The sequence below is a fragment of the Hemibagrus wyckioides genome, linkage group LG07, assembly GCF_019097595.1.
Source record: "Hemibagrus wyckioides isolate EC202008001 linkage group LG07, SWU_Hwy_1.0, whole genome shotgun sequence".
Taxonomy (NCBI): Eukaryota; Metazoa; Chordata; class Actinopteri; order Siluriformes; family Bagridae; genus Hemibagrus; species Hemibagrus wyckioides.
Window position 1 is genome coordinate 20,979,901 of NC_080716.1, and position 26,346 is coordinate 21,006,246.

The following is a 26,346-nucleotide window of genomic DNA, read 5'->3' on the forward strand; positions in this document are numbered from 1 at the left end:
GGGATTGGCAGTGTGCTCACTTCGAAGAGTGGCAAATGCAAGAGACTCGCTGGACGTCGTTACTCTACTGGCACGTGTCCCAAAATGGCGACTGTAACGAACTCAAATACACTTCTCATGCTATAAACCTCCGAATTAGGTATTTAAATGCTGTTTTTGTACTTTGACTTAATGTCATGTAGCGCATGCATTAGAACATGAAACCAGTGAACATTTTCCAGGGAAGGTGTCTTTCCAAGCAGGTGGAATACCAGAGGTCTTGGTTTACTCTCATTATCTTTTCCATTTTTTGCTGCCCCATATTAGGCAGTGTCACCCTGCCAGCACCGTCACTCTGCCTGCGCTGTGGGTTGGAGGTGTGTCTTGATAAAACTGAGTGGTGGTATGATGGACGAGGAACAGATTTTTAGAAGGGGTCCGTGCTCGCGGTGTCTCAATCATCCTCTCATGATCGTAGTTGGCTTTTCCTAATTCATATTTCACTTTCCCTGTGATGTGTGACAGGCTGCCACTTCCCCCAAAACTTTTGTCACATACTATGTGGATGTGGGTGTGTGTTCATCCGTATATGAAACCTGGCCTGACTGTCAGGGTATCCTGGAAGGACTTTTATGCCCCTTGAGACAAGAGAAAATTTTTCTTTTGAAATTTTCAATATTGAAAGAAAAACCTTTGTGCTGTTTCTTCCCCTTCCCTATAAAACAGTGCCAACATCAAGAAATGTTTACTACTATTATTTTTACCTAGATTTGAGTGTTCACTTTTTTTCTTTATAAGGGAAGCTTGCTATTTAGTGCAGCTTTAGGTCAAGCATCTATTTGAAGCTTAACATGCTCTGTTTCCTCTGTGTCCTTTCAGGCGTTCATCAAAGATGTCCATGAAGACTCCCTCACGATAGTTTTTGAGAACAAGTAAGTTTATGCAGCTTTTGTTGTGTGTGATTGTAACACTAGCAGATGACCTCCAAACCCCTAGACCAATACCCAGATAAGCTAGACTGAATACTGATCAAACAGTGCCGTTTTTTGGTCCCATCTGAACTTAAAATAATATTCAGTATAACATTTACATGTCAGAAGTCTTGCCAGTAGATAGTGGTGTCCATTTCTGCTAGCCTAAATTTGCCTGTGTACATCCCCTATGTCCCCCCGTCTCTCTTTCTCTCAGCACATGTGCTAGCCTTTCTCTCTGAGTCTCATTCTCGTCCATGTCCTGAAAACCCCACCCCACTCCTCACCCGAGCCTCTGTTCATGTCCTTTCTCGCAATCTCCTTTTATTTTCTCTTCTTCTTCTTCTTCTTCTTCTTCTTCTTCTTCTTCTTCACATCTTTCATGCTGATTTGAACAATTGCCTGTCAGCAAGTTGATCAGTATACTCACTGGGCTAGATTTTATCTATATCATAGAGCTCTTGTGCAGTCCTGTTCATTCCGCCCTGATGAGGGTGAGACAGAAATAGCCCTATGAGATATGTGAACTCGGGTGGGGGTTGATGACGTCCCTGCCAATCTTGGACTGGTTACGTTGACTTGTCGTCAACTACAACTGTAGTCATTCACATGTTCTCTTGCATGGATGGTTCCGGGTCAGATTAGTCTGTATTTTAATTCAAGCTTTATCCTGAGTGAAATTAAAAGCAGATATTGGAGTACCACTTAGGTTTTTGCCCAGCTTGTTTAACATTAAGGGGGTTATATGTGTGAACAGAAGACAGTACATTAATGTGAAAGAGGATGTGTTGATTAATATTTATAGTATGTTATGCTGACACTTTTTAAGTGGCAAATTTAACACTTTGGCACATTAAAGTGACAACATGGGGAAAGTAATCTCTCTGGTGGACAATTGTTGAAAATTGTTGAAGGTTGTTAGCCATTTCTGGTGGAAGGAAAGTTTACTGATAAACATGCTCAAGCGTTTAAAATTCTGTGATGTAGGATTTATAATGAGTTACGTTCCGTATAATGGAGGTGAGAGTGTTCACATCCTGCTAGAATACCACACCGTGTGGTTAGGGTATGCTAAGAGTTTCCTGGGGCTTGAGTGTAAAAACAGAAGTCAAACGATTAGCATAGATTTTGTTCCCAGAAGGCAGAAACATGGTTTTTGTTTTTGTTTGACACTAATTAACACGTATGCATATGTCCTTCCTATTGTTTGTTTGTTTTTTAAATAGCTGGCAACCAGAGAGACAGCTGCCGTTCAGCGATGTGAGGTTGCCACCCCCATCCGACTACCACAAGGACATCGGCGAGGGCGAGGAAGTAGAGGTAGGGCTGCTGTTACCCTAGACACGGCTCCTCCAGATCACAGCTTTACACACCTTTGTTAACCGTTACAGTGTGTAAGATCACCTTCCAAGTCCCTTTGTTCTCAGCATAACAGCTGTTGTGGGCTATTAGCAAGCGTTACTGACACATAGAAAACGCTCAACCATGTGGTCACTTAAGCACATGCTGTCAGTGGTTTATCTACATCGACCATTTGGGGCTTTTTTCTATAGATTTTGGTGAGTCTTCCACCCCCAAAATCCACAAACCCTATCTTCCCAAGCTTGATATGCACGTATCACTATGTTAATCAGGGTCTAATTCAGTTGTGGATTTATGTCACCAGTGTTATGTTTGAGTTCCCTTTTTGCACTTAATGAACACCCCCCTCCAACCCACACCCACTCACACACACACTCCAACCCCCTGTACATGCTCACCTGTTTGTGTATATGCTGTGTGTCAGGTGTACTCCCGAGCAAATGAGCAGGAACCTTGCGGCTGGTGGCTGGCGAGGGTGAGGATGATGAAGGGCGAGGTGAGTTTGAGACTGCTCGTTCACCATTCTTACCATGTTTTGTGTATGAAGTCTTGTTCAGCTGTGGTAGCCAAATGTAGCTCTTTATCCTATTATAAGCAGCATCAACTCTAGGAGGGTCCATAAACAACTCCCATTCACATCCAGTTCTATTGTTTCAAAGCATAATCCATATCACACAGCTGAGTGCATCAGTGAGCTCTCACACAGGAGAAGACTGAGCTTGCAGCTGTGGCTTATGGTTATAGGGGGGCACTCAGATGAATCCTTCCATAGGACAGAGATGCTCTTCTTTATAGTAATAAGTCATTATTTTACATTTTTAAATAAATAAAAAAAAATTATTTAAAAATATATATAATTATTAATTTATTATTTAATACTTTTTTTTAATCATCCTTATCTGATTAGTGTATAAGTTTCTTCTATAGGAAACATGCAATTAAATATATAAACAGAATTCGTTCACTGCATAATATTTGGATGACATTTAACATGTAACATAGGTTTTCCCCTTACAACAAAAGAATGCTGGGACATATACAAATGATCCACAAGCTTCAGTACGTGCTTAGGGAGTTTAATTACAAATTGATGAGCCATGGGACATGTTCACGAGGCAAGAGGAATCGGCGAAGGAGCTTCTGTGAACACGTGTACATTTCCCATCTTTGAAAATGTGGTTGTTTGTTGAGCTAATACTTTACTTGCCAACATTTTATAAAATTTTAAAGTTAGCCTGTTAAGATCTCGGGTCTAGACCAATTTAACCTGCTTATAAAGAAAGCGTACATGCTCTGGTTCAGGGCAATGTAAGAGCTTGTTAACTTTAAGCTTGAAAATATATCTTCAGCTAACGATTTTATTTATTTATTTTTAAAAGTGTGTGCAAATAAGCTAGATAAATGGGTGAGAACGTGATACCCTATTGATTTATTGATGTTTAATAAGTAGTACCATCTTCTTCTTTTTTTCTTTCTTAATGAGACTAATTTATATTGTTAGTGTATTGTAATTATACCACCATGATGCTTTTTAATTAAGTTTTTATAATGATTGATTGTTGCAGTAATTCCAGAGGTGATCTTTATTTTCGAATTATAGTATTAAACTAAATCTACAAGCCAATCCCTGAGCGATGGCCTGCACATACTACTGCTTAGTCTTGAACCTGAATCCTGGCGTTCAGGCTCACATCTGCACTGTTGAGCTCTGCTTTTGTCCCCTTAGATCTGGAATGTGAATATTGATGGAGGCGTTTCAAGCCCTTCGGGAGCACATTTTGGCCTAATAGCACAGATACATAGCTCTTGACCCAATTACCCATAAACGTACCTCTAAGATATGACTTCATCTGCGATAGTAGGATTGTATAGACAGTGTCCATGTTTGAGCATCTTTGACCTCATGTTATTAAAGCATGTTATGCTTCACCTGGTTTAAGGCTATAAATTGTTCAAATTGACCCTAATGCTCAAATAGACATGACCAAATTGAGTGTGCTTTATTTTAAGATGTTGTCCACACCCCTCATTTGCCCGCTTGGCTTAGAGTCCAACACTATTATAATCTATTACAGTGAAAGCTCTCTCTGTGGGGCATCGACACAATGGTGCGTGCTATCATGCTGACAAAGTGGTGGAATCTGTGTGTGTGTGTGTCTATGTTCACACAGCAGCACCCTGGCAAAAATACTGCATAGAGCAAAACACTTGGCTCCCTTCACAACTGCTCTTTTCCTTTTTCTAGCACCTTGGTTAGATCTCTTCTGCTCGTGCACACACATATGTCGGCTGTCTAAGACGGCACATTGGGTAATTTGCAGCATCAAACTCTCTTCTGGTTCAATATGAAGCACAAGCTGGTATGTCGCTCTTATGCACTCCATCACCAGCAAAACAGTATAAGATCACACTTAGACTTGGTGTTTTATATAATGACCCTTTTCATTATGGTAAATGGCTCCAGTTCTGGATCAATGTGTGAGCATCTAACTTGCTGCACCTATTCTTAAAGATCCTTTAAAGCTGATTTTCGCAGTATCTTTTGTCAAAAGTGTTGTACAGATCAAATTTAATTGAAGTTATTGAACCACTTCGTTTGGCAGAATGAAAACTCCTTCCATTGAGTATGGTCTGAATTCACTGATTGGTGTGCTAGTGCATTTATCAACCCAATCGATGCTTCACTCAAAGACTAATGATTTTTTTTTTCTCCTGAGCTTAATACACAACACAATGCTGTCTTTGAACTTATTTAGCTGGAGGTTAGCATGTGAGAGAAAGGGCATTGTTAGTGCATGACTTGTTCTTTGTATTTCAGAAGTATTCTTTTTCTACACCAATGTTTTAGTTTGGGTTTTTTGTTTTGTTTTTGCAGTGCTTTAACACGTTTTTCCATTAAATGTCCGTATGTTTTTACTTATTATTAATGACTTGTTTACTCCCTTAAATTGGTTACGTGCAGCTTAATTCTTTATATATATACTCACTATTTGGATGTTGTGTTTTCAGTTCTATGTGATCGAGTATGCTGCATGCGATGCCACATACAATGAAATTGTCACATCAGAAAGAATCAGGCCCGTCAACCCCAACAGCCCTTCCACTCGCAACTCCTTCTACAAAACCACCATTGCTGTGCCCGAGGACCTCCGAGAAATGTGAGTTTGACGCCTTCATCCACGTGACCTGGAACATCAAATGTGTCTCTTCAAATACAATTCAAATTTTCATAGTATTTATGTATTCCGAGAGGGGAAAAAACACATTTGCATGATCAGGATTGTGCGTTACAGTTTATAAGCACATTATATAAGTCTCTTGAAAGCTTTCGGCTAAAAGATTCTTTAGCTAAAAATTATTTGACACAGTCAGACTTACACAACACATACATTTGGTGTCTGCAGTGTTGGTAAATGACAGACAGGGAAGACGGCAGGAGAGTAGAAGGAGAGTGACTTATTTTTTTCATTTCCTGATTAAATCTGGCAGCTGTTTAACCGACAACATCCACAAAGACTTCAGGAAAGCAATCGGAGCCAACTGCGTCTTCTACTGCAATTCAACACACGAACTGGTTGTACTGGTCAGTACAATTCTGTGTCTCTGTTGCAGAATCTCTTTATTATTCTGTACTTGTAATATTTTCTTTCCCTGAGTGCACGGTAATGGAACAGGAAATGCTCTTATTCCACAGTCCACGAACGATTCCACAGTGAAGCGTGCCTCCCTTCTGAGTGACATGCACTTCCGCAGCATTCGTACCAAGCTCATGCTCATGTCCCGCAACGAGGAGGCCACCAAACACCTGGAGGTACATACACACACACACACACGTATTCAAATATCAGCATACATACATTTAAATTCTTCACATTCTTACTTGCAGTGTACAGGTTTATTTTTCCCTGCAGGGTTCTTTCCCATGGAGTCACAGTGACAAGTTTAGTAGATTTCTGCAGATATCATTTTTAGTAATTGTTAGTTAAAGATGAAACATTGATGCAGAAAAAAGTATATAGAAAATTTAGTAACTGCACTGCAGGGATCTTAACTTATTCTGTTTTATTAAGCAAGAAAATAAGCCGAAGCTAAAGTCTGTCCCGCTGCCTTGTCTTTGCTTCAGACAAGTAAACAGCTGGCATCAGCCTATCAGGAGGAGGTACGGGTGCGCGAGGATCTGATGGGGTTGGCCATCGGCTCTCACGGTGCCAACATCCAGCAAGCCCGCAAGGTTCCTGGGGTTACTGCCATTGAGCTTGAGGAGGAGAGCTGCACCTTCAGGATCTACGGAGAGGTGTGTGTTTGAGGACAGGCAACAGGCAGCTGCGTTGGTGCTTTAGTGTTACGGTTGTAGCACATGCTACTGTACTTAAGCAAGGGATTAAAATGCCGTGTAACGTACAGTGCCCTAAGCTGTGCTGTAAACAGGGGATCGATCAAACGGTGCTGGCCCTCTAGCAGCTTTAAACCAGGGGTTATTCAAGTTTATTGTTGTGTAAAAAATTAACATACCTTAAGGACAAACGAAAACTTACAACTCAACTGCTGAACACAGTTTTAATGCAAACCCTGCAAATGGTATTTCACCTAAATTTCTGAATTGCCATGATCACTAAATGCTGAATACACATGAGAATAATAGTGTGTTCTTAATGTGTGTTAAATAACAGAACATGGTCTCTCTCTCTCTCCTTTACCCACCAGACCCCAGAAGCTGTGAAACAGGCTAGAGTATATCTGGAGTTTAAAGAAGACTCCTTCCAGGTACCAAGGAATCTTGTAGGTGAGTTTACTGGGTCAAACACAGAGATCCCTAAACTGAATGTTACATCTTGACTTGATTTCATTTGAATGACAAATTAAATTAGCTCTTTAGTCTTAAGAATAGTGTATGGATGGGCTTTACTCATATTAGCATAATAGCTCAGTTGCCAAAGACACCCTTCTGTCATGTTCAGTCAGGTTTTGTTATTTCAGGCTCCGTCAGGTTATATCACTGCATTCCACATGTAGCCTGGATTTTTACAAATGGTCATGTTCTTACTGGGTTTAAATGATTCTTCATGGATACCTTTTCAAATAATCTTTTCTCTCAGTAGCCATCAGGATTAGGTTATTATTTCTGCTATGACTGCAAGTTTCAAATGCTCACTAAATAAAATTTTACTGTAGCTAGACTGAAAAATATTGGTCACTTTTGAAGCTCTATCTCTCTCTTAATATCTAGGCAAAGTTATTGGGAAAAGTGGCAAAATCATCCAGGAAATTGTGGACAAGTCTGGTGTGGTACGTGTTCGGATCGAAGGGGACAATGACAAAAAGCTGCCCAGAGAGGAGGTAAGCCTGATGGTGCACCATCAACACACCTCACAGTCTCTCAGTTGTTCTGATGGAATTACAATCACAACTTTGTGCTCTTTATGTTGACTTTTTTTATTCTGTTTTTTGCTTTAATTTTTTGTCTTCCCTTCTTTCAGGGTATGGTTCCCTTCATCTTTGTAGGAACCAAAGAAAACATCAGTAATGCTCAAGCTTTGCTGGAGTACCATGTCGCCTACCTGCAGGTTAGTCGACTACTGAGGATTCTATATTATGTGTGTCCGACTTAGTGCAGCTCAGTCATCACCTGGCCTGGTAAAATGTACACCTGTTCAATTTTTGTATATATATTTTTTTGGGTCCAACTTGTGTTGGCACTAAGCAGCATGTGCTGACAGACAAGATGATAATCTTACGTGAGCAGGGCAGCTTCGGGTTTTTTTGAGCCAGTTGCTCCCCACAAGCCTGGAGTCGGCTTTCTGACGACAGAGCTTTTACTTGATTGGTCAGTTCCACTGGCTATTAAAATACACCAGCACCTACAATATGTGAGGTAATGTGAATTGATAGTGTTATCCTCATAATCAGTAAGTTACAATCTCTTTTTTTAATATAATCATGAACATATTTTATGATGTGTTTATCTTAATTAAATGGTTGAACAATACAGACAAAATTTATTCGGAATTGAAGGCCAAGAATAATTCACATAGACACAGTCTTTCTTGAAAACTTGAAAAGTTGTGGTAAAATTCTGTTTATACTCCTTTGTTCACAAATCTTAAATAAAAAGGGTGCTAGGTTTTTTTCTGTGCAATATTTTTGCATTCCTCTTTTTTTTTAATCAATCTGCCCCTGCAAATTTCTGTGTAAAAATGTTCGTCACTGGTGGCATCACACTTCAGCAAAGAAACTATTCAAATCGGTGTCCTTTCATCTCTTCCCCTGACTGCAATCAGCTAAGCTCAAGGCGAGGAGCAGCTGAACTCAAACACCTTAATACTACGAAGGGATTTTTATTTAGTTTTCTTTTGTTTTTACCTGTTATCCAAGAGCAGCAGCCAGTTGTGAAACGACAGGTTAATGTTCAAAAACTCTCTTCATTTTAAAAACAAATCATAGAGTTTTGATTCTCTGCAAATATGCCAGACGGCCATGTTAAGCTCATTGCAACACTGGAGATGGAGGCTCATTCTAGACTGGTCACCTGACGTGCTCCTTCATGGAAAGCTGCTGATCACACCTCTCTTTTAACCACCACCAGCTAAAGATAACCTTTAGGGTGGTGCCAGGGGGACACTTTAGGGGGTAAGGGTATGTTGGTGGATGGATTACAAGCTACGTGGCCCTGTGCTTCCCAGAATAGCCCTTTAGCCCCCTCGCTAGTCTTCAGTGTACAAGCCTTCAGCTGTTGTTCAACGTGCAGCTGTCATACACTGCAGTGACATCCTCTCAAACATAATTTCCCTTACTGAAACGCACTGACTGCTGTCTTTGTAGCTTAACTTAAACGTGCTGTTCTGCATTTCAGTTATATCTACACCTTTGTAATTCACATGAAAGAGTTTGTCTTACACACAGATAGATAGATAGATAGATAGATAGATAGATAGATAGATAGATAGATAGATAGATAGATAGACAGAATAAACTTGGCTTTGTGTTCTGTATGTCAGGGCCTTTTATATTATGACTGTCCAGTAATAATCAAGCCCACTTGTTGCGTTTGTTTCTTATTGGTAGGAAGTAGAACAGTTGCGCCTGGAGCGGCTGCAGATCGATGAGCAGCTTCGTCAGATTGGTGTTGGTTACCGTACAGCCCCGAACCGCACTGGTGCACCTGGAGCCAGTGATCGGGAGAGGGGATACCAGACTGACGAGAGCAGCAACTCTCTACAGACCTCCCGTACGTACGGCGGACGAGGCCGCGGGCGCAAATCCAACAATGCATACTCTGGTTATGGTGAGTCAGCTGTACATTATGTCCTCCACTATTGCTTTGTAAATTGGGAAGACCCAGATGGAAAAGCTTGAAATGTCTAAAAGGTGGAAATTGCCTGTGAATTTTCTTGATTGTTCAGTTGAACCTTTGTGCAAAGGTTGTACTGTTAATAGGGATAGATTGAACATTTCCAGTTCAAATACTAAATGGGGGTTTTGAATTAAATCTGAATTTGAAATTCATGAAGCCAAAGAAGAATTGGGCTTATTCTGTCTACAAAAACCTGGTTGTTCTGCATTGTCACAGTTTTGGGATCTGGAATGTGTCATAAAATTTTCCGTCACATACAGTTACAGATATAATGTTTACTGTGTAGCATATAATATGCAAATCAACTCAATATGCAAATCTGCACAACACTTAGGATAAAAAACTTTTATGTATGTGTTCATGTGGCTAGAATGTGTCTACAGACTGATTTTTTTTTTTTTTTTTTTTTTTGTATGTACTGGTTTAAATCGGCTGGTGCATTTACCACCTGCATGTGGTTTCATTCATGGTTTAAATCAGGTACAACATGGACTTTTGTAATTCATTGGGTACTGCATTGTCCCCAGTTTGTTAGACAGACATGGTCAAGGTTTGTTCTAATAAGCCCAACATCTTCTATCCCATGTTAGGAACAAACTCGGAGCTGTCCAATGCATCTGAATCAGAGGATCTGGCTGAGCGGGAACCCAGGCCCCGGGGAGTAGGTGGTGAGGAGAGGGGCTCCCGGAGAGGAGGCCGCGGTCGAGGATCCAGCACAGGCAGAGGCCGTGGAGGCCCAGGATCCCGCAGCTCGAACACAATTAGCTCAGGTGCCCAGCTTGTATAATGGATTAAAATTATTGTGTTGTATCAGTAGATTTTTTATTTATTTATTTTTTTGACCGGTGTGTGTGCTGTATGCAAGGAAGAATTGGTGTGTGTAACACACACTTCTTTTCTTTTTTTTTCTTTCCATCAGTGCTAAAGGACCCTGACAGTAACCCCTACTCTCTGCTGGAGGGTGAAGGTGATGTGGGTGGAGACACTGATGCCAGCGAGAGCATGGGCGGCAATGACCGCCGCAGACGTTCCCGCCGCCGCCGTAATGACCAGGAGCCCAGTGTGATTGATGCTGCCAATGAGTCAGATGGCCAGGCAGCTACTAGTGAGAATGGACTGGGTAAGATGAACCACCAGTGTAGTTTGAAGAGCTCCGATCATAGCAAGCTTGTTCCTTTAAATCCTGCAGCACATTGAGACCATACCATTCCCTCTCGTTGCTTTTCAGAAGATGAAGGCAAACCCCAGAGGCGAAACAGAAGCCGGCGCCGCCGCAATCGTGCCACCCGACCTGAGGGAGGCTCTGCCAGTCGTGACCGACAGCCAGGTAAGAGAAACACTGTAATATAACTAATAAAACTATTTATTCAGAAATAATATTTTATTGAGAGAATGTTGAAATTCTAAACATTGTTTCAGCTGCAGCATGACTCTGCACTCTCTAGACATAATTAGACTTGGGGTATGCACATAAGGAGAACTGCCAAATCCCAACCTGCCCGAGTTGTTTGATTTTATTTATTTTATTTTTTTGTCAATATTTGCAGTTACCGTGGCCGACTTCATCTCTCGTGCAGAATCTCAGAGCCGACAGAACCTTCCCGTGAAGAAAGAGGAAATGCAGCATGCCTCCCACCCTAAGGTACATGACACTTGAGGGCATGTTACTACTGATTGGAACAATATAAGCAGTAGTTCCCTTTTTTGTTTTGAATTAAACTTTAGTTACACAAAAATTGTTGTTGACTGCTGAAGAAGAGTTACACTATTCTGAAGTACTAAATATCTCAAATGTGCACACTAGACCAATCCATTCGTTTTGTTTTCCTCAACAGGAGAATGGGACTAGTGTGAAGAAGGAAGAGCATACCCCGTCCAAGCGTTCTCCTAGCAATGGTGTGGCATCATCCGGGGAGGCTCTGACCCTGGTGAACGGCGTTTCCTAAATGGAAATCACGACATGTCAGCTCACCTCTCAAGACCATTGTCTAGAGCAAGACACTACAGCGATCTGTCCCTGCTTGCATTTACGTAAACCTTTAAACAGACGAGTGAAAATCGACTAAAAATCTTGAATTCATATGAGATTGAGGAGAAAAAAGATATTAAAAAAAAAAAGACAAACGCATCTACTTAAACACTTTAACGGTGTATGTTTATCCTATCTATCAGTACTTAGTGCATATGTTAAAGAAGCTTGCCAAAAAAGAGCTGGTGGATATGCTTCGAAAATCTGACGTAACTGAACACAGGACGTGACTATATGTTTTTATTTTTGGAGAAACGGTTTTCTTTTTGTTTGTTTGTTTGTTGTCGATGTTTTTTGTTTGTTTTTCTTCACTGGTGTGGGATTGGTCACATTCCCAAACAGATGCATCTCTGAAACAGTGTTAGAGGCGAGGGGAGGAGCTAGCCAAGAGATTGAGGGATGTGTGGGCGGAGCCTCTCATGTGACTGGCAGTTGAGGCTAAGGTACTCTAGGATTAAGGTTGTGTGTAGAGGGGAAAAGAAAGGAAAGACATTGTGCCTTGAATTTGAAAAAAAAACTTGAGCATTTTTGTTTTTGTTCGTGGAACAACAGATACTGTTTCTTATGCTTTTTTTTTTTTTTTTTTCAAGTAAAAGAGAATCCAGTGCTAGGAGAGGGAAGACAGGATAAAATTTGATACTAATGCCAAACTAGAAAGGTAAGAAAGTTAATTTGTGGTAGGAGTCATGATCTGGATGCTGTTTATTGTGTGTGCGTGTGTGTGCGTGTGTGTGTGTATGTTTGTACACATGTAGTTAGTATGCAACCATAGACAAATTGGGAGAACTGTTACATCATCTCAGAGCCAGCTCTTTCGAGAGGGACGAAAGGATGCAGTCACGTTAGTTAACGGATAGGTGTTCGCCTCTCTGTGCTCTGCATTTACACGGGCAAACAGACATGGCTGCATCAGGAACAGCCTCATCTACAGACATACAGTTAGAAACCTGCCAGAACCAGATTTTGCGAATTTTACCCAGAACCAATATCCAGACATAGACATCAGTGCCTCTGATCCCCGCCCCCCAAAACCACCACTGTTTCTGAGAGGGAGTGTGGGATGTGATTGCGTGGGAAAGTGATGAAGATAACGCACCCAGCTGCAGCTTCGACACCACAGTAGATGATGTGGTTTATACACACTGTGCCTGCTGAACGCTTTAAAAGGTGACTACTCCTCTGTGGTGCCCCCTACTGGATGGGTTTGGGTTTTTACACAACCTAGTGATCAAGAAGGCATGTTGTGTAGGGAATAGCACAGCCTCAGAAAAGTTGAGAGCCAGCCACACATACACACACGCGCGCACACACACAATGGTGTATGTGAATATACAGTACACTCCAATGTTGTCACTACACAGTTTAGGCTTCCTGGGTCTCTGGTCAAGGAGGTTTAAACCTGAGTTTTAATCCACATGCCTTTAGAAGGCCAGGCAAGCGTGGGGTTTAAACGGAACAGCATGTCTGTCGCGTTCTTGAATGTTGCAGTCAAAAAAGACAGACCCGGGGGTTCATGTCCCCCTTCGGCTCACATTACTGTCATCTTGGTTTTTGCTCTCAAACTTTTTTTGGTTGTACTTTTCACATCATAAAAAAAAAGAATAAAATGGAATTGAAACAAAATATTTCTGGAATCGAGCATTTTATTTCATCAACTTTGTGTTAACGATCATTTAGGTTCATTGATTGTGCTGAAATGGTACAAAAAAGCCACTGAAACAAGTGTCCGAGAGGTTTTTTTTTTCTCTTTTTTCTGTGGCGTTTTAAGTCACTGATTTGAGTGGTTACATATATATTTACAATCTCATCTTTTATTGCAGGACACTACCACACCATAAAGCAGTACAATTAAATTCTACTTCAAAGCTGAAATGTGCCTGAATCTAGTAATCCTGCACAAAGTTACAAGACTTTACCAGGAGAGCACCGTACACAGGGATTACAGCATTTGTGTACAATCTGGACTTAATGTCTCAGCAAGAAATGAGACCCAGAGCAGAACAGGATTATAGAATCTCCTTACAGAACCTGTCTACTTTAATGGACTGGCAATGAATTATTTCAATCAAGTTAAAGTTGCGATCTGTTTTTAATAAACGTGTTTAAACATCTCAAGCTCAGCTGAAATATGAAACCATGGATCATTTGAATACTCCTCGTTTACATGCCCTTTTGCTTTTGCCCTACTTCTAGGTGAACTGGTTATGGAGAAAGTTTAAGTTGTGTCTGCTGCCCTCTACTGGTCGCACTAGGAATCTCCCTTGATTTTAGGTCCTGCTGCTGCTTTTTGATTTATTTATTTATTTTCTTCTTGACAGGCCACATGTCTACTTTTCTCCAGTGTTAGCACAAAGGTGCAGGCTAATCATTTGAGCTGCACAGTTGTTAAAAAGTTACTGATTGCACAGTTAGCTGTGTATTCCACCTCTGCTTTTTTTTTCCCCCCTCATCTCGTGCACCGTTGATCCATCTCAGTGGATCTTAAAGTTAGCTTAAAATGGACAAGATCTGTCCTTATGTGACCGGATATAAGATTTTTCTAATAAATCACTGGCTTTCCATTGGCATGTGGGTGGACTAATTTTATCAGATAATGACTACACCACTAAGGAGCCTTGTGTTAAATGAGAGAATGAGAATGAAAGAACAGTGATCTGTTTTATCTGAGATGTTGTGGAATTTGCATATAGACAGGAAGTTGGAACTATGTGTTGTGAAGTGAGGTGAGAAACTCACAGTTAGAAACCTCTAGAGCAAGTAAAAAAAAAAAGAAAGAAAGAATTGCTGATCCATTGCACTCAGGCTTTAAATGTGTGTCAAAACCACCAGACACTAGAAAATGTGACTTGATGACCTATTACATTATATAGTATCCACTTGTGTTCTTACTAGCAAGAGTATCCTATATAACCAGTGTTTATTACCTTGTCTTTGTGGCTTTGTACTGTTTAAAGTCTATAAGCATAAGGAGTTGTCAACAAACGAGTCAAAGTCCTTGAACTTGTACACTTCACTGGTTTCACTGTTCCCAATTCACCCGATTCATATAATCTGTTAATGAGCAGCACTACATGATCCATGGGTGTGTTAGAGCAGGGCGAACGCTAAAACATGAAGTACAAAGTGTACTAGGGCTTAAAACCTCTGATAAAGACAATGCTACTATACCGTAACTCCCTCTTTTTGCTGAGGGAAATGCTTTCAGTCAATGTTACGTATGTTGTATGTCTCTTTTATCTAGAAAAGTACATTTTGTAACTACATATTATTTCCTTTTTTAAGGTGCATGTCTCCAAGTGAAACAGATATACAAGCTCGATGAAGGGTACCTCTGCAGCCCCGAACAAAAAACACACTCTGAAAGTGTGAATTAAACTGATTTCCTTTTCATTTTGTAAAGGCTTTTTGTAGAAGGTATGTGAAATGCTTTGAAGAGGATTTTTATTGCAGGGGACATACTTGCCTCGCACTTCAGAGGTTGAGCATTTGATTCCCACCTCTGCCCTGTGTGCATGTAGTTTGCATGTTCTCCCTATGCTTCAGGGGTTTTCTCTAGGTACTTTAGTTTCCTGACCTGGTCTAAACACTGTAGGCTGACTGTAGTGTGTGATTGTGCAGTAATGGGTTGGCACTCTGTCCAGGTTGTCTGCCACCTTTTCTGATCTTTTTTTTTGGTTCCGGCTGTTGGTGAAGCTCAAAAGTACAGACATACACTGACCAGGCATAACATTATGACCACATGCCTAATATTGTGCTGGTCCACTTTTTGCTTCCAAACCAGCCCTAACCCATCATCCACTGTGTATTCTGACACCTTTCTATCAGAACCAGCATTAACTTCTTCAGCAGTTTGAGCAACAGTAGCTCGTCTGTTGGATCAGATACTATGGTCCAGCCTTCACTCCCCACGTGCATCAATGAGCCTTGACCGTCCATGACCCTGTCGCCGGTTCACCACTGTTCCTTCCTTGGACCACTTTTGATAGACACTGACCACTGCAGACCGGGAACACCCCACAAGAGCTGCAGTTTTGGAGATGCTCTGATCCAGTGGTCTAGCCATCACAATTTGGCCCTTGTCAGACTCACTCAAATCCTTACACTTGCCCATTTTTCCTGCTTCTAACACATCAACTTTGAGGACAAAATGTTCACTTGCTGTCTAATATATCCCACCCACTAACAGGTGCCATGATAATCAGTGTTACTCACTTCACCTCTCAGTGCTCATAATGTTACGCCTGATCGGTGTAGCGCAAGAAGGACTAATGTGTGTAACATACGGAGATGAAGTTTGTAAAATTGGTGATATAGTCGCACTTGTTCCCACGGAGCAGGGTTTAGAGAGGTGTTTGAGAAGCGACATAATGTCTGATAGCAAAAACCGTGCCTTTGGGGAGTTTAGGGAGAAGTGGTTGGAGGTGACGTGAATCACACATGGGGGGGGGGCACTGAGTGCAATACAGAGGCACTGAGCTGTGAAACATAGCAGCTCTCCATCTCGCTGTAAGGATACCGGACTGGTAAGAAAACGAAACTTATTCTGTTTCTCTTCTTTGTAAACTTCCTTTTTCTTTTTATTACCTTTTTTTTTTATGACCGATTCCTGCATCAATAAAACGCAATTAATCCTGACTCATATGTTTGTCATACACGGAAGCTTGGCTGTAATGGTCTTGTCCATTTGCTCGCGCGAGAGCCACATTTTTTTAAAACTAAAATTAATATCGTATATAATATAAAACTTTTTTTATTTTTAGAAGTTTTATATTGTATATAAGGAAGCTTAAAGGACATGAGTGTTTTTCTCCCTGTCAGGTACTAGAGAGGTTCCTTGTCAACAGGTTGCTATCCTCAAGAGTACACCTTATATATATACTGTGTATATATAGTATACATGTTTAATGTATATATTCCATGCTGAAGCAAATGTGCATTTCAAATCACTTCAGGTTACTAACAAAAGAACCACCTTTTAATGATCATTTGAAGCACGCATTAAAGGCATTTTACTGTTTTTCTATGAAAACACACTCTAATCAAGAAGACCTGTCCTCTTGAGGAAAGCAAGCCCCGCAACAAGGCAAGCCAAGTTAAGCCTTGTTCTCCCTAGTGTGAAGAGAGTGTGTTAACTCTGTAAATGTGTGCTACAAGTAATACTAATTTTTTTTTTCTTGAACTAGAACTGGTCAAGTATTTGAGATGTACCTACTTTGATATTTTCTTAAAGATTATTGAAAACTGTTCTTAATCCAAATCTTTCTGACTTCTAACTCACCTAATACGAGTTAAAATGTGGCTAAAAAGCGTCCATGTGCGTCCATTTACATTCAGGTTTCCGGCCACAAACCTTTTGCTGAAGTCTGACTGACCTACATACATCTGTACAATACTACAATAAAACATTCCACTTTTTAGTCACACATTTTAATGCACCGCCTGTGGCAAAATGTTTAATATAGTCACACCTTCTAATTCCATGGCCTTTCCTGATGTTTATTTCTTTCTACATTGTAAAACAATGCTGAAGGCGGCCGAAATACACAATAATGTCCTTTGAACAGTTGATATTGAGATATGTCTGCTACTGATGCTCTGTAAAGCCTTCATAACGGCTCTAATCTGAGGTGCTGTTAATTGGTGATTTCTGAGGCTGGTAACTCTAAATGAACTTCTCCTCTGCAGCAGAGGTCAGTTTTGGTCTTGCTTTACTGGGATGGTCTTCATGTGAGCCAGTTTCATCATGGTGCTTGATGGGTTTTGCAAATGCACTTGACAATACTGTTCTTGCAAGAACTATTCCAGAACACCTGACCTTCGTGTCTTACAATAACAACGGACTGTTTTTTGTTGTCATTACATATGGATTACTGAAGTCCATGTGTGTTATTTCATAGTTTTGAAATCTCCAGTATTGTTCTAGAATGTAGAAAATAAATCCCTAAACAAAAAACATTGAATTAAAAGGTGTGTCCAAACTTTTGACTAGTAGTGTATATATGCTTATTTTAGTATATTTTAATATATTTTTGTATATATATATATATATACTTATTTTAGTATGTACAGCATTTGATCTCGGCCTCGCTAAAAACAAATTGCAGAGTCTATAAACGATTATGACATTTTTTAAAATGAAAAAATGATTATTTGCCTTTAGTCCAATATATTGTTGCCAAAACAAACACCATGTAAAAAGGAAGCATTAGGGTGTGTCTTTGTGTCCTTTCCTCAGACCTGCTGACGTTTCACACGCACACACACAGACACACACACACACAAGAGAGAAAGTCCACTTGATTGTAGCCTCACATCTCACGTCCAGCTCCTGCAGGTACAATGTGAATTCGTATTTTTCCTGTTGCATCTATCGGAAGTGTAAGATTGCTGTTATTGTTCTGTTTGTTTATAGCTTAGCTGACTTATCATTTAATATTTAATGCTAGATTTCTATTCTTGTAATGGCTGAAGTGTAGTGCTGTAGGTAAACTTGTGAAACACCATAGGCACGGGTTTGTAATGGACATTTCGCTGTACAGTTTATATTTTTAGTTTTGAAGATGCCAAATTTTTTGAAAATCCTTAACTAACTGAGATAGTCATAATTTCAGCCTTGGAGTAGGTTTGAACAGTGGTTTTTATCGAAGTTTATATTACTGACCATTGCTTCATTAGGAGGAGGATGTTGTATAGACATGCGATCTGTAATTGTATCGGTCCACAAAACTTGAATGAGATTTTAGTAATCCCAGATTGTATTTTGAGCCTCGGTACAGTAAAAGTATTTGTTCCTCATAATAAGGATGTCTAAATCTATAGGTAAAATAACCTGGGTGCATGAATTAATGTAGCGTGTAAAATGTATAAGCAAATACGCTTCCGAAAACAAAAGGAGACACAGAAAGAGGAAATTCTCCTGTATTGGGCAAAAGTGAATTTTATTTGCCTGTGGTTCCTGCCTTCAGGTTTGCAAGTCAAATATAAGGCTGTAATGGAAAAAAGTGTTCATTATCTTAGTTTCTGAAATGTTTTTGTGTGCTACGTTCCTCTTCATGATAAAGAAAGGGGAAGATGTACTATTGTTTGCTGTGATTCTGTTACGCCGGTACTGTTGGGATTTAGGGAAGATCTGGTCCTGCCAGACAGACCTTCACAGACTTTCTTGTAGGTGTGAATAACCAGATCAGGTGTCAGAAAAATTAATGCCTCAACACATTTGTAAAGTTTACAGTCTGGAGCTGTGAAGAATAGTTTTACTTTGAACGAGACTACTAAGTAAAACAAAACAATCATGTATGTATAATAAGTCAGGTGGAATTTTTGTTGAAGAATAAATTTAAGATTAAAAGTGGTTGCATGTGTTAGGTCACATGTAATCTGAATCCTATAGAAAGACTGGCTTTCTTTTAGAAGAAAAAGCCTTTATTATCACCACCACACATCTTACAGCACAGTGGATTTCTTTTCTTCGCATGTCCTAGTTTGGGGCCAGAGCACAGGGGCAGCTATGATACTGTACCCCAGAGCAGAGAGGGTTAACAGCTTCAGGTACCTAAACCCCTAAAAACCTTCTGATCAACAACGCAGAGTTTTAACCACTTGAACCACAACTTCCCTTCCACTGTTTTAGCTGAACATGTAAATGTAGCACCTGCAAGCATTCTAAGAGAGCATGTGAAGGAACCGTAGTGTAACAAGCCCTCTTCTTTTTCTTTTTCTTTTTTTTTTAGCAGAGGGGAAATGAGACTCCCTGTAGTATTGCATTTAGAAGAGCTCCTTTATATTATTAGATTTGTGCGTTTCGGTACAGACCACAGTGTGTAAAGCCAGGGATTGAGATGATGGTTTTTTGTGTCTGTTTTGTTTCACTGTGTACTGATTTGGAAGTATGCTTCGGCTTACCAACTTGTTGAGAAATCCATCTACGGCTGTGTGGTTTTCACACTTGCTCAGGTCCCTCGGGGACCACAGCTTGTTATGTTTGGTGACGTGTGAATGCTGTTTTAAAGCATTGATAGGTCCAGAGAACTGATCTTTGGTCCTCTTGATAACGGTTGTCTGGTCAACCGAACCCTGTTGAGGTCTGTATGAGGTGTCTTAGCAGCACATTCTAAGGGCACAATAGAGTCATCCTGTCATGTTGCTTTCTTTTCTATGTCTTGCTTCATTTTCTATTCCTAGGGAAAGTGTTATTGATGTTATTGATGAAATCAGAACTTTCATAGGACGGGAGCTCTCGCCATCATTGTGCTAGAGGCTCAAACAAGTTTCTTAAGGCACTTTAAAGCACTATTCTTCGTTGCTTTAATATCACTATCACAGGAATGTAATATATACAGCTCTGGAAAAAAAAATAAGAGACCACTGCCCAATCTCCAGATTTGAACGCTATTGAAAACCTCTGCAATGTCATCAAGAGGAAGATGGATGGTCACAAACCATCAAGCAAAGCTGAGCTGTTTGCTTTTTTTTTGCAGAAAGAGTGGTATAAAGTTCCCCAACAGCAATGTGAAAAAGGTGCTTGAAAAAAAGACCATGCCAAACCGGGGTTATTCCAAGAAATACTGATTTCTTAATGTTATTTAGCCAAAGCATTAACACAGTTTGCATTTTGTTTTATTTGAGTTATTAAATCTCTGCAGATACTGCATGATCTTGGGTTATATTGATGTGTTGTCATTTCTTTTAAATATACACTCGAAATAACAATAGTTATATTTTGAATTTAGGAGAAATATTGTCAGCAGTTCACAGAAAATGAAACAAAACTGTTCATCTCACCAATACATGCACCTGTAAGAAAAAAACATAAGAAACTGATTATTTTGCAGTGGTCTCTTATTTTTTTCCAGAGCTGTAGATATATATATATATATATATATAAAACAGCAAGCGAATGAACCAAGTGCTTACTATATTTCAAACCTGCATGCGCATACATATCCTGTGGAATTTTCAACAAATCCACTATTTGCACTATTTGGAATTCTTTTGTGTTTCCCTCAGACTATTCAGACCTGCCACGAAAACATCTCTAACCTTCGAACCTGAGCAAACATATCCTGCTAATTTATCAAAATTACACCAATATGTATAAGAGCACCTGGCATCATTGAATAAACAGCATTGATTCATCTGCATCATTTACACAAATGCTTATTTTGGTCTTATCCGGCGACAACGCTTGCATCATGACAGCCGTCTTTCACACCAGCTTTCCAACATGCTGATGGATGTGTTAATGTCATTTTAAGGATTGACGACTGACTAAACTCTGATATCTTGGGTGATGTGTAGTTTCTTCTGCATCTCTCTGTCTCTCTGTCTCTCTCTCACTGTGTGGGCACTCTTTTTGTTTTTTTAAATGGTTTTAAATGTCTTACTTTGGAAGGATTTAAAGAAATGAAACCCATGGCAGTGAAGTGGGTAGCATTTGAAGTGTTACAGCTTCACAGCTGTGTTTGGAATCTGAGCTCGGCTTCCTGTCTGTGACTAGTTTTGCATACATCCATGTGACTTTCCTACAGGTTGTGTGGTTGATGTCCAAAAAATATGCTGGTTGCTGGATTGGCTATGTTAAAAAAATATATACCTACACTCTCAAAAATAAAGGTGCCATGAAGAACGAAAAAAAGGGGTTTTGTCAGGGATGTAATAGAAGAACCATTGTTTGTTCCCCAAAGAACATTTCTGTAAATGGGTCTTAAAAAATTTTTTTTTCCTTAGTGCTGTAAAAGAGGAAAAAATTCCATGGATGTTTAAAGTTCTTCATAGATCCATACACCATGACAAAGAACCAGGGAAGAACTGGGAATGGCACAAAAGAAACGAATACAAATGAAATTAAATCTGAAAATGAAATATATTTATTTGCTAAAGTAGTGCGGTGTCATGCATTTAAATGTTTTGCTTAACGTGAAATATATTTTAATATTTTATTACCGTTTCAGCATGTATGGCTCTGTTATGAAAACTGATCTTTCTTAAAACATAAAATGTCAAACTGTTTATTTTTACACGTTAAACAAATAGTTACATGGCTCAGTCTAGCACACATATAATAATAATAAACAACAATCGGCATTGGCTACATTTCTAGTGTTCCTAGTAAGTGCTAAAATCTTCACAAATCAATTCTAATAATAAAATCATTGCAGTGTAAAACACGTCCAGTGCAGCTATACTTTTTTTTTTTTTTTGGTTAAAGTTTGTGGAACGTCTCGTTACAGATCCAGTCCTCCTTTGCTGTTAGTAGAACCGCCAATCTTCTGATTTATGTTCATTCAGCCACAAAAGCATAGGTGATGTCAAGGAAATGAAGAGATCTGGGGTGCAGTTGGCATTACGATTCATCCTAAATGAGTTCAGTGAGGTTGAGGTCAGGGCTTTGTGCAGGACACTTGAGTTTTTCCACTCCAAACTTGGCAAACAAAGGATGTCTTATACCCATATGACGCAAGCACAAAGTACAAAGAGTAGATGATGGAATTATTTACATTTTTTTTTTAAATCATATAATATCTTGATGATATTTCCACCTCAGAAATCACTCTGCCACTCTTTGAGCTAAAGACTCATAACTAATCCCCACAGAATCCCTTAAACAAAAAGTGAAGCCCAAAAATGTAGCTGAACAGCCGAAACATTTGAAGTGCTTCTTTACAGCGTCGAAGCTGACGAGTATGAAAAGCTAATATTTGCTCACGTTACCTTTGTGTAAACACGTATACCTTTGTCATAACATTATTCCCAACGCTTGTAGAGTTTTTAACTGGTTTGGAATATATTTGCGTGAATATATTTGGAATATATGTGGTTTCTGTACAACACCGTGAATTCATTAAAAATGAACACATTTATGCTGCATAAATTTAGACCTACACAGCTACAAGCTTTGTTCGGATGTCATTCCTGAGCAAAACCAATGAAGCAAATGTCAGATGCCGAACATTTCAGCTCCGGGATCCCTGATTCAAACTTTCTGTTGCTGTAAAGGCTTTAAGCTAGTGATCGGAAGCTTTTGCGTTCAGATCCCGAACCAATCTGCTACGCCCTTATCTGCTCAGCTGTGTGACTGAGTTGTAAGATGATTTGAATACAATCATCAGGCAAATGAGATTCTCGTGTTCTCCACATGTCTGTGTGCTTTTCTCTGGTTTCCTGCCAACTCGTAAAAACATCATCTGTGGATTGGTTTCACTAAATTGCCTGTAGATGCCCTGTGATGGACTGACTTTCCATACAAGCTGTAATCCCACCTCACCCCCACTGTTCCAGTTCAGATTCACTTCCGCCCTTATTGGAATAAAATACTTACTGAAGACAAATTTTAGCTGATAAGTTTTAATTCATTTTCACATTAAAGGGATCTGATCAGTGGTTTAATGACCTTCCATGATCGTCAACTTGGAACTTTCCTGATATTAAGATATGACTCGGCTAGCAGCACTGGAACTCGGCTATGGGTTTTCAGCCATCATACCATTTATGGATCTTGCTCTATTCACAGCTTCCATATTGATACCTTGTCACCTGTAGACTAGCATGAACCCAATATTAAACATTGTTTGCTTAGTTTATTAGGTTTATGATGACTATAAAAGCTATTATATAAGCACCTGTGTTTCTGATCTGTGTGTGTGTGTGTGTGTGTGTATGTTGTCTTTAGGTCTGTGTTGCTATAATGGCAAATACTACAATCACCGTGCAGCCAGGGGTGGCTATTCCATCTCATGCCAAGATTAACACATGGCACAGTGGCTTATGTGACTGCTGCGAGGACATGAGCGTCTGTGAGTATATCAGTGTATAGGAAGTGTGTGTGTTTTTAAAATGTATTAATTAAATGCTGTATTTATACATAACATAACATAAGCAGAAGTTCCAAAACATGGAGGCTGGCACATGACGGAGCTAGCTAGTAGGAGAAAATGGAGACACAAATTAAAACTATATATCTGGCCCTATCATTAGAATTCCTTTGTTACACTTTTTTATATTCAGAAACTTTACCTTCAATCTCTGATGTAATCTCTGTGTATCATAATCGATAAAATAATGGTTTCTGTATCATGAGAATGTACTATATCTTCAAATTGCACAAATGGATCATTTGTGATTCAACCCAACACAAGTAACTTTGACCTAAATGTGTTACTTTATAATAAACCTTTTTTTAAAGACAAGCTAGGTCTTTCAAAAAGTGCCCCTGAATTACACTACAAAAGTTATTTCAAATATATTACACCACGTCAGATTGCTTAAAAAGCCACGAAAAACACAAAGGTAACAGCGCTAAAGCTAGATGCACAGTGTAAACTATATATATAACTATTAAATTTCCGTTTTTTAAAATCATCCTTTCATTGTATTGAAACAAAATATTGCCTTCATATGTCTGCACAGGTTGTTTTGGGTTCTGGTGCCCCTGGTGTTTGATGTGTACTACATCCCAAGAGTTTGGAGAATGTCTTTGTCTCCCTCTGCTGGATTTGTGCTGCGGGACCATCATCCCACCTGCTACTTACGCTGTACGCAGTGCCATGAGAGAGAGATACCGCATCCAGGTATGTGCTGTTTTGAGCTGCACTGTGATTACACTACAAAATTAAAGATATCTCCAAATATATTCATATGCACCCAGATACAAATATGCCAAAAAAAAAATAGTACACTGTTTTTAGGATTGATGATATCTGCTGTCTCCTATAAGGGCACAATGTGTGATGACTGTTGCGTGGTGACCTGCTGTGGACTCTGCGCATGGTGCCAGATGGCAAGAGAGCTGAAGTTTCGCAGGCAGCCCCAAGTGTTTGTGAACCCACCGGTGAACGTGACCTACCAAACGCCGGCGGTGGTGAGTCAATCCTACCAGCCACCTCCGATGAATCCAGCCTACCAGCCAATGCAGCCCAATAACCCTCCTATGTATGCCCAGCCTTCCAAGTCATCTGACCCTCAGGGCAGTGGACTGTATCCAGCTGTATAAGTTACAAATGTTCAATAGAATCCTATAATGGTAAAGTCTATTTTCTGTAAAAAAAAAAATAAAAATCTCTTTGTATTGTTATCGCTTTAAAATTGCACTTTACTATGTATATTTAAAGGAATCAATATATTCAATGTTCGACATCTAGTTTCATATATTCTTGTTTTCCTTGAATGCTTCATTAAAATAAAATACTTAATGCAGTATGACAGTGTGTCAGCTCACTCATTCAAAACATGTAGCCTTCGTCACAAAGAATATTAAATTTAGTGTCGTCTGTTTTGGGTTTTTTTTACTTACATAGCCAATTGATGTTACTGCAGTGACATCCTGCTACAATAACAGGTTATAAACAGTCAGTAAATTAGCAAGTAAAGCATGTTATTTCACAACATTTATCATATCTAGCTCATGCACTCAGTCACACACAGTCACTGTCTGGAAGAATCACAAGGGCAATGTTCGGAAATAACGTCTATTCGCTCTGTGTCTGAGTATGCCATTGTGCTGTGCTGTTCAATCCCTGGTGATCAAATATTATCTTAGCTTTACTGGATTGCATTCCCCAGTTATCTGGGCCTTCCAGGAACTTTCACAATAAGGTCAGCTGATGTCTCCACACTATGTTAATTTTTTTTTCACTAGCGTCTACTGGTGAGCAGGAAGACTATATGCATTCTGTAGCCTACATGTCTGTATATACTGTACATACAGGGATATTTATGGCTTTTCATAAATATTGACAAAACTGCTAGAACAGGGAAAACTGGCTGGGGTGAGCTAATACGTGATACTGAACTTCCACTGGATGGTAGAAACAAACAAATACAACAAAAACATGACAGGAAGTATGCTGGCACAATAAACCTGTAAACACTTATACTAATTAAAACAAATACATTAAACATCACTTTAACTGGCAGCCATGGGGATGCACTTTTTTTTGGCGGAGGTGTCCTGGTATCCCATCCACGCTGTCTGTGTTCCTGCCAATGTTCCCAGGATAGACTCCAGAGCCACTTTGAGCCTGACCAGAATAAAGCACTTACTGCAGAAGGATGAATGAAAGATAAATATATCCACCACCACCCCTCTCTCTGTCTCTCTCTCTCTCTTTGCCACTGACTCACAAGAATGAAAGAAAGAAAAAGCGAAGTGTATGGCAGAAAAGAGGTAGAAGTGTATCCTCTGTGGCATTCCTAACAAAGCTTCAACTATTATCACATAAAGCTATTAACATAAGACAGGAAGGCGATACTATAAGATATTACACTCTTTTATGCTAGTTTAATGCAGTTATTATTGTCTTAATCCTCCTTAGTGTACACCTGATCTAACTAGGTGTAAGATTACCGTATGTTCTATAATAGTCACAGTGATACACAGCTGTTTCAATTGCCTAGAAACCAGAAACTATATTTAAATCTGAACAGACCCATGGGATAACTGTAATTAAAGTAATGACAATACTTTGGTCAGGTAATCTTATATAGCCTGCAAGTTTTGGCCCAGTTTTGGACACACACATACACACACACATACACACACACACACTTAGTGGCATTCAGTTTAGCCCTTTTTAGATTTATTCATTCATCTCCAGTACTTTATCCTGATCAGGTTGTAGGATATATTCTGCAACACTGATTATGAGGTGCATGTGGGT

At 39.6% G+C, this 26,346-nt stretch overlaps 2 protein-coding genes across 4 annotated transcripts in view; both read left to right on the forward strand.

Moving 5' to 3' along the window:
- fxr2 (FMR1 autosomal homolog 2) overlaps positions 1-12,281 on the forward strand; it is a 14,739-nt gene extending 2,458 nt beyond the window's left edge. The window contains exons 3-18 of the mRNA XM_058395294.1: positions 859-911; positions 2,177-2,270; positions 2,737-2,808; positions 5,322-5,470; positions 5,802-5,895; positions 6,007-6,123; positions 6,436-6,606; positions 7,017-7,095; positions 7,540-7,649; positions 7,790-7,876; positions 9,375-9,594; positions 10,254-10,433; positions 10,583-10,783; positions 10,892-10,990; positions 11,211-11,305; positions 11,499-12,281. Of these exons, the coding sequence (XP_058251277.1) occupies positions 859-911; positions 2,177-2,270; positions 2,737-2,808; positions 5,322-5,470; positions 5,802-5,895; positions 6,007-6,123; positions 6,436-6,606; positions 7,017-7,095; positions 7,540-7,649; positions 7,790-7,876; positions 9,375-9,594; positions 10,254-10,433; positions 10,583-10,783; positions 10,892-10,990; positions 11,211-11,305; positions 11,499-11,609 (1,932 nt within the window). The 3' untranslated portion in view covers positions 11,610-12,281. The remainder of the gene's footprint in view (positions 1-858; positions 912-2,176; positions 2,271-2,736; positions 2,809-5,321; positions 5,471-5,801; positions 5,896-6,006; positions 6,124-6,435; positions 6,607-7,016; positions 7,096-7,539; positions 7,650-7,789; positions 7,877-9,374; positions 9,595-10,253; positions 10,434-10,582; positions 10,784-10,891; positions 10,991-11,210; positions 11,306-11,498) is intronic.
- A 3,812-nt stretch (positions 12,282-16,093) lies between these two features.
- On the forward strand, positions 16,094-24,847 carry LOC131355481 (cornifelin-like). Of its 3 annotated transcripts, none has more exons than XM_058393788.1 (4): positions 16,094-16,215; positions 23,361-23,484; positions 24,098-24,258; positions 24,405-24,846. In XM_058393788.1, exons 2-4 carry the CDS (start codon positions 23,376-23,378, stop codon positions 24,678-24,680), a joined length of 546 nt encoding a protein of 181 aa, XP_058249771.1. In that variant the 5' UTR covers positions 16,094-16,215; positions 23,361-23,375; the 3' UTR covers positions 24,681-24,846. The 3 variants fall into 3 exon arrangements, with proteins under 3 accessions (XP_058249771.1, XP_058249772.1, XP_058249773.1); XM_058393789.1 differs by lacking the exon at positions 16,094-16,215 and adding an exon at positions 17,972-18,070 and having other exon boundaries at positions 24,405-24,847; XM_058393790.1 differs by lacking the exon at positions 16,094-16,215 and adding an exon at positions 18,006-18,026 and having other exon boundaries at positions 24,405-24,847.
- Positions 24,848-26,346: the final 1,499 nt, after the last annotated feature.

Excerpts from the sequence above, each read along its gene's own strand:
- LOC131355481 (XM_058393788.1), top strand. The coding sequence starts at position 23,376 with ATGGCAAATACTACAATCACCGTGCAGCCAGGGGTGGCTATTCCATCT. Across the intron at positions 23,485-24,097 it reads CTGCGAGGACATGAGCGTCT|GTTGTTTTGGGTTCTGGTGC; the intron begins GTGAGTATATCA and ends ATGTCTGCACAG. Across the intron at positions 24,259-24,404 it reads GAGAGAGATACCGCATCCAG|GGCACAATGTGTGATGACTG; the intron begins GTATGTGCTGTT and ends GTCTCCTATAAG.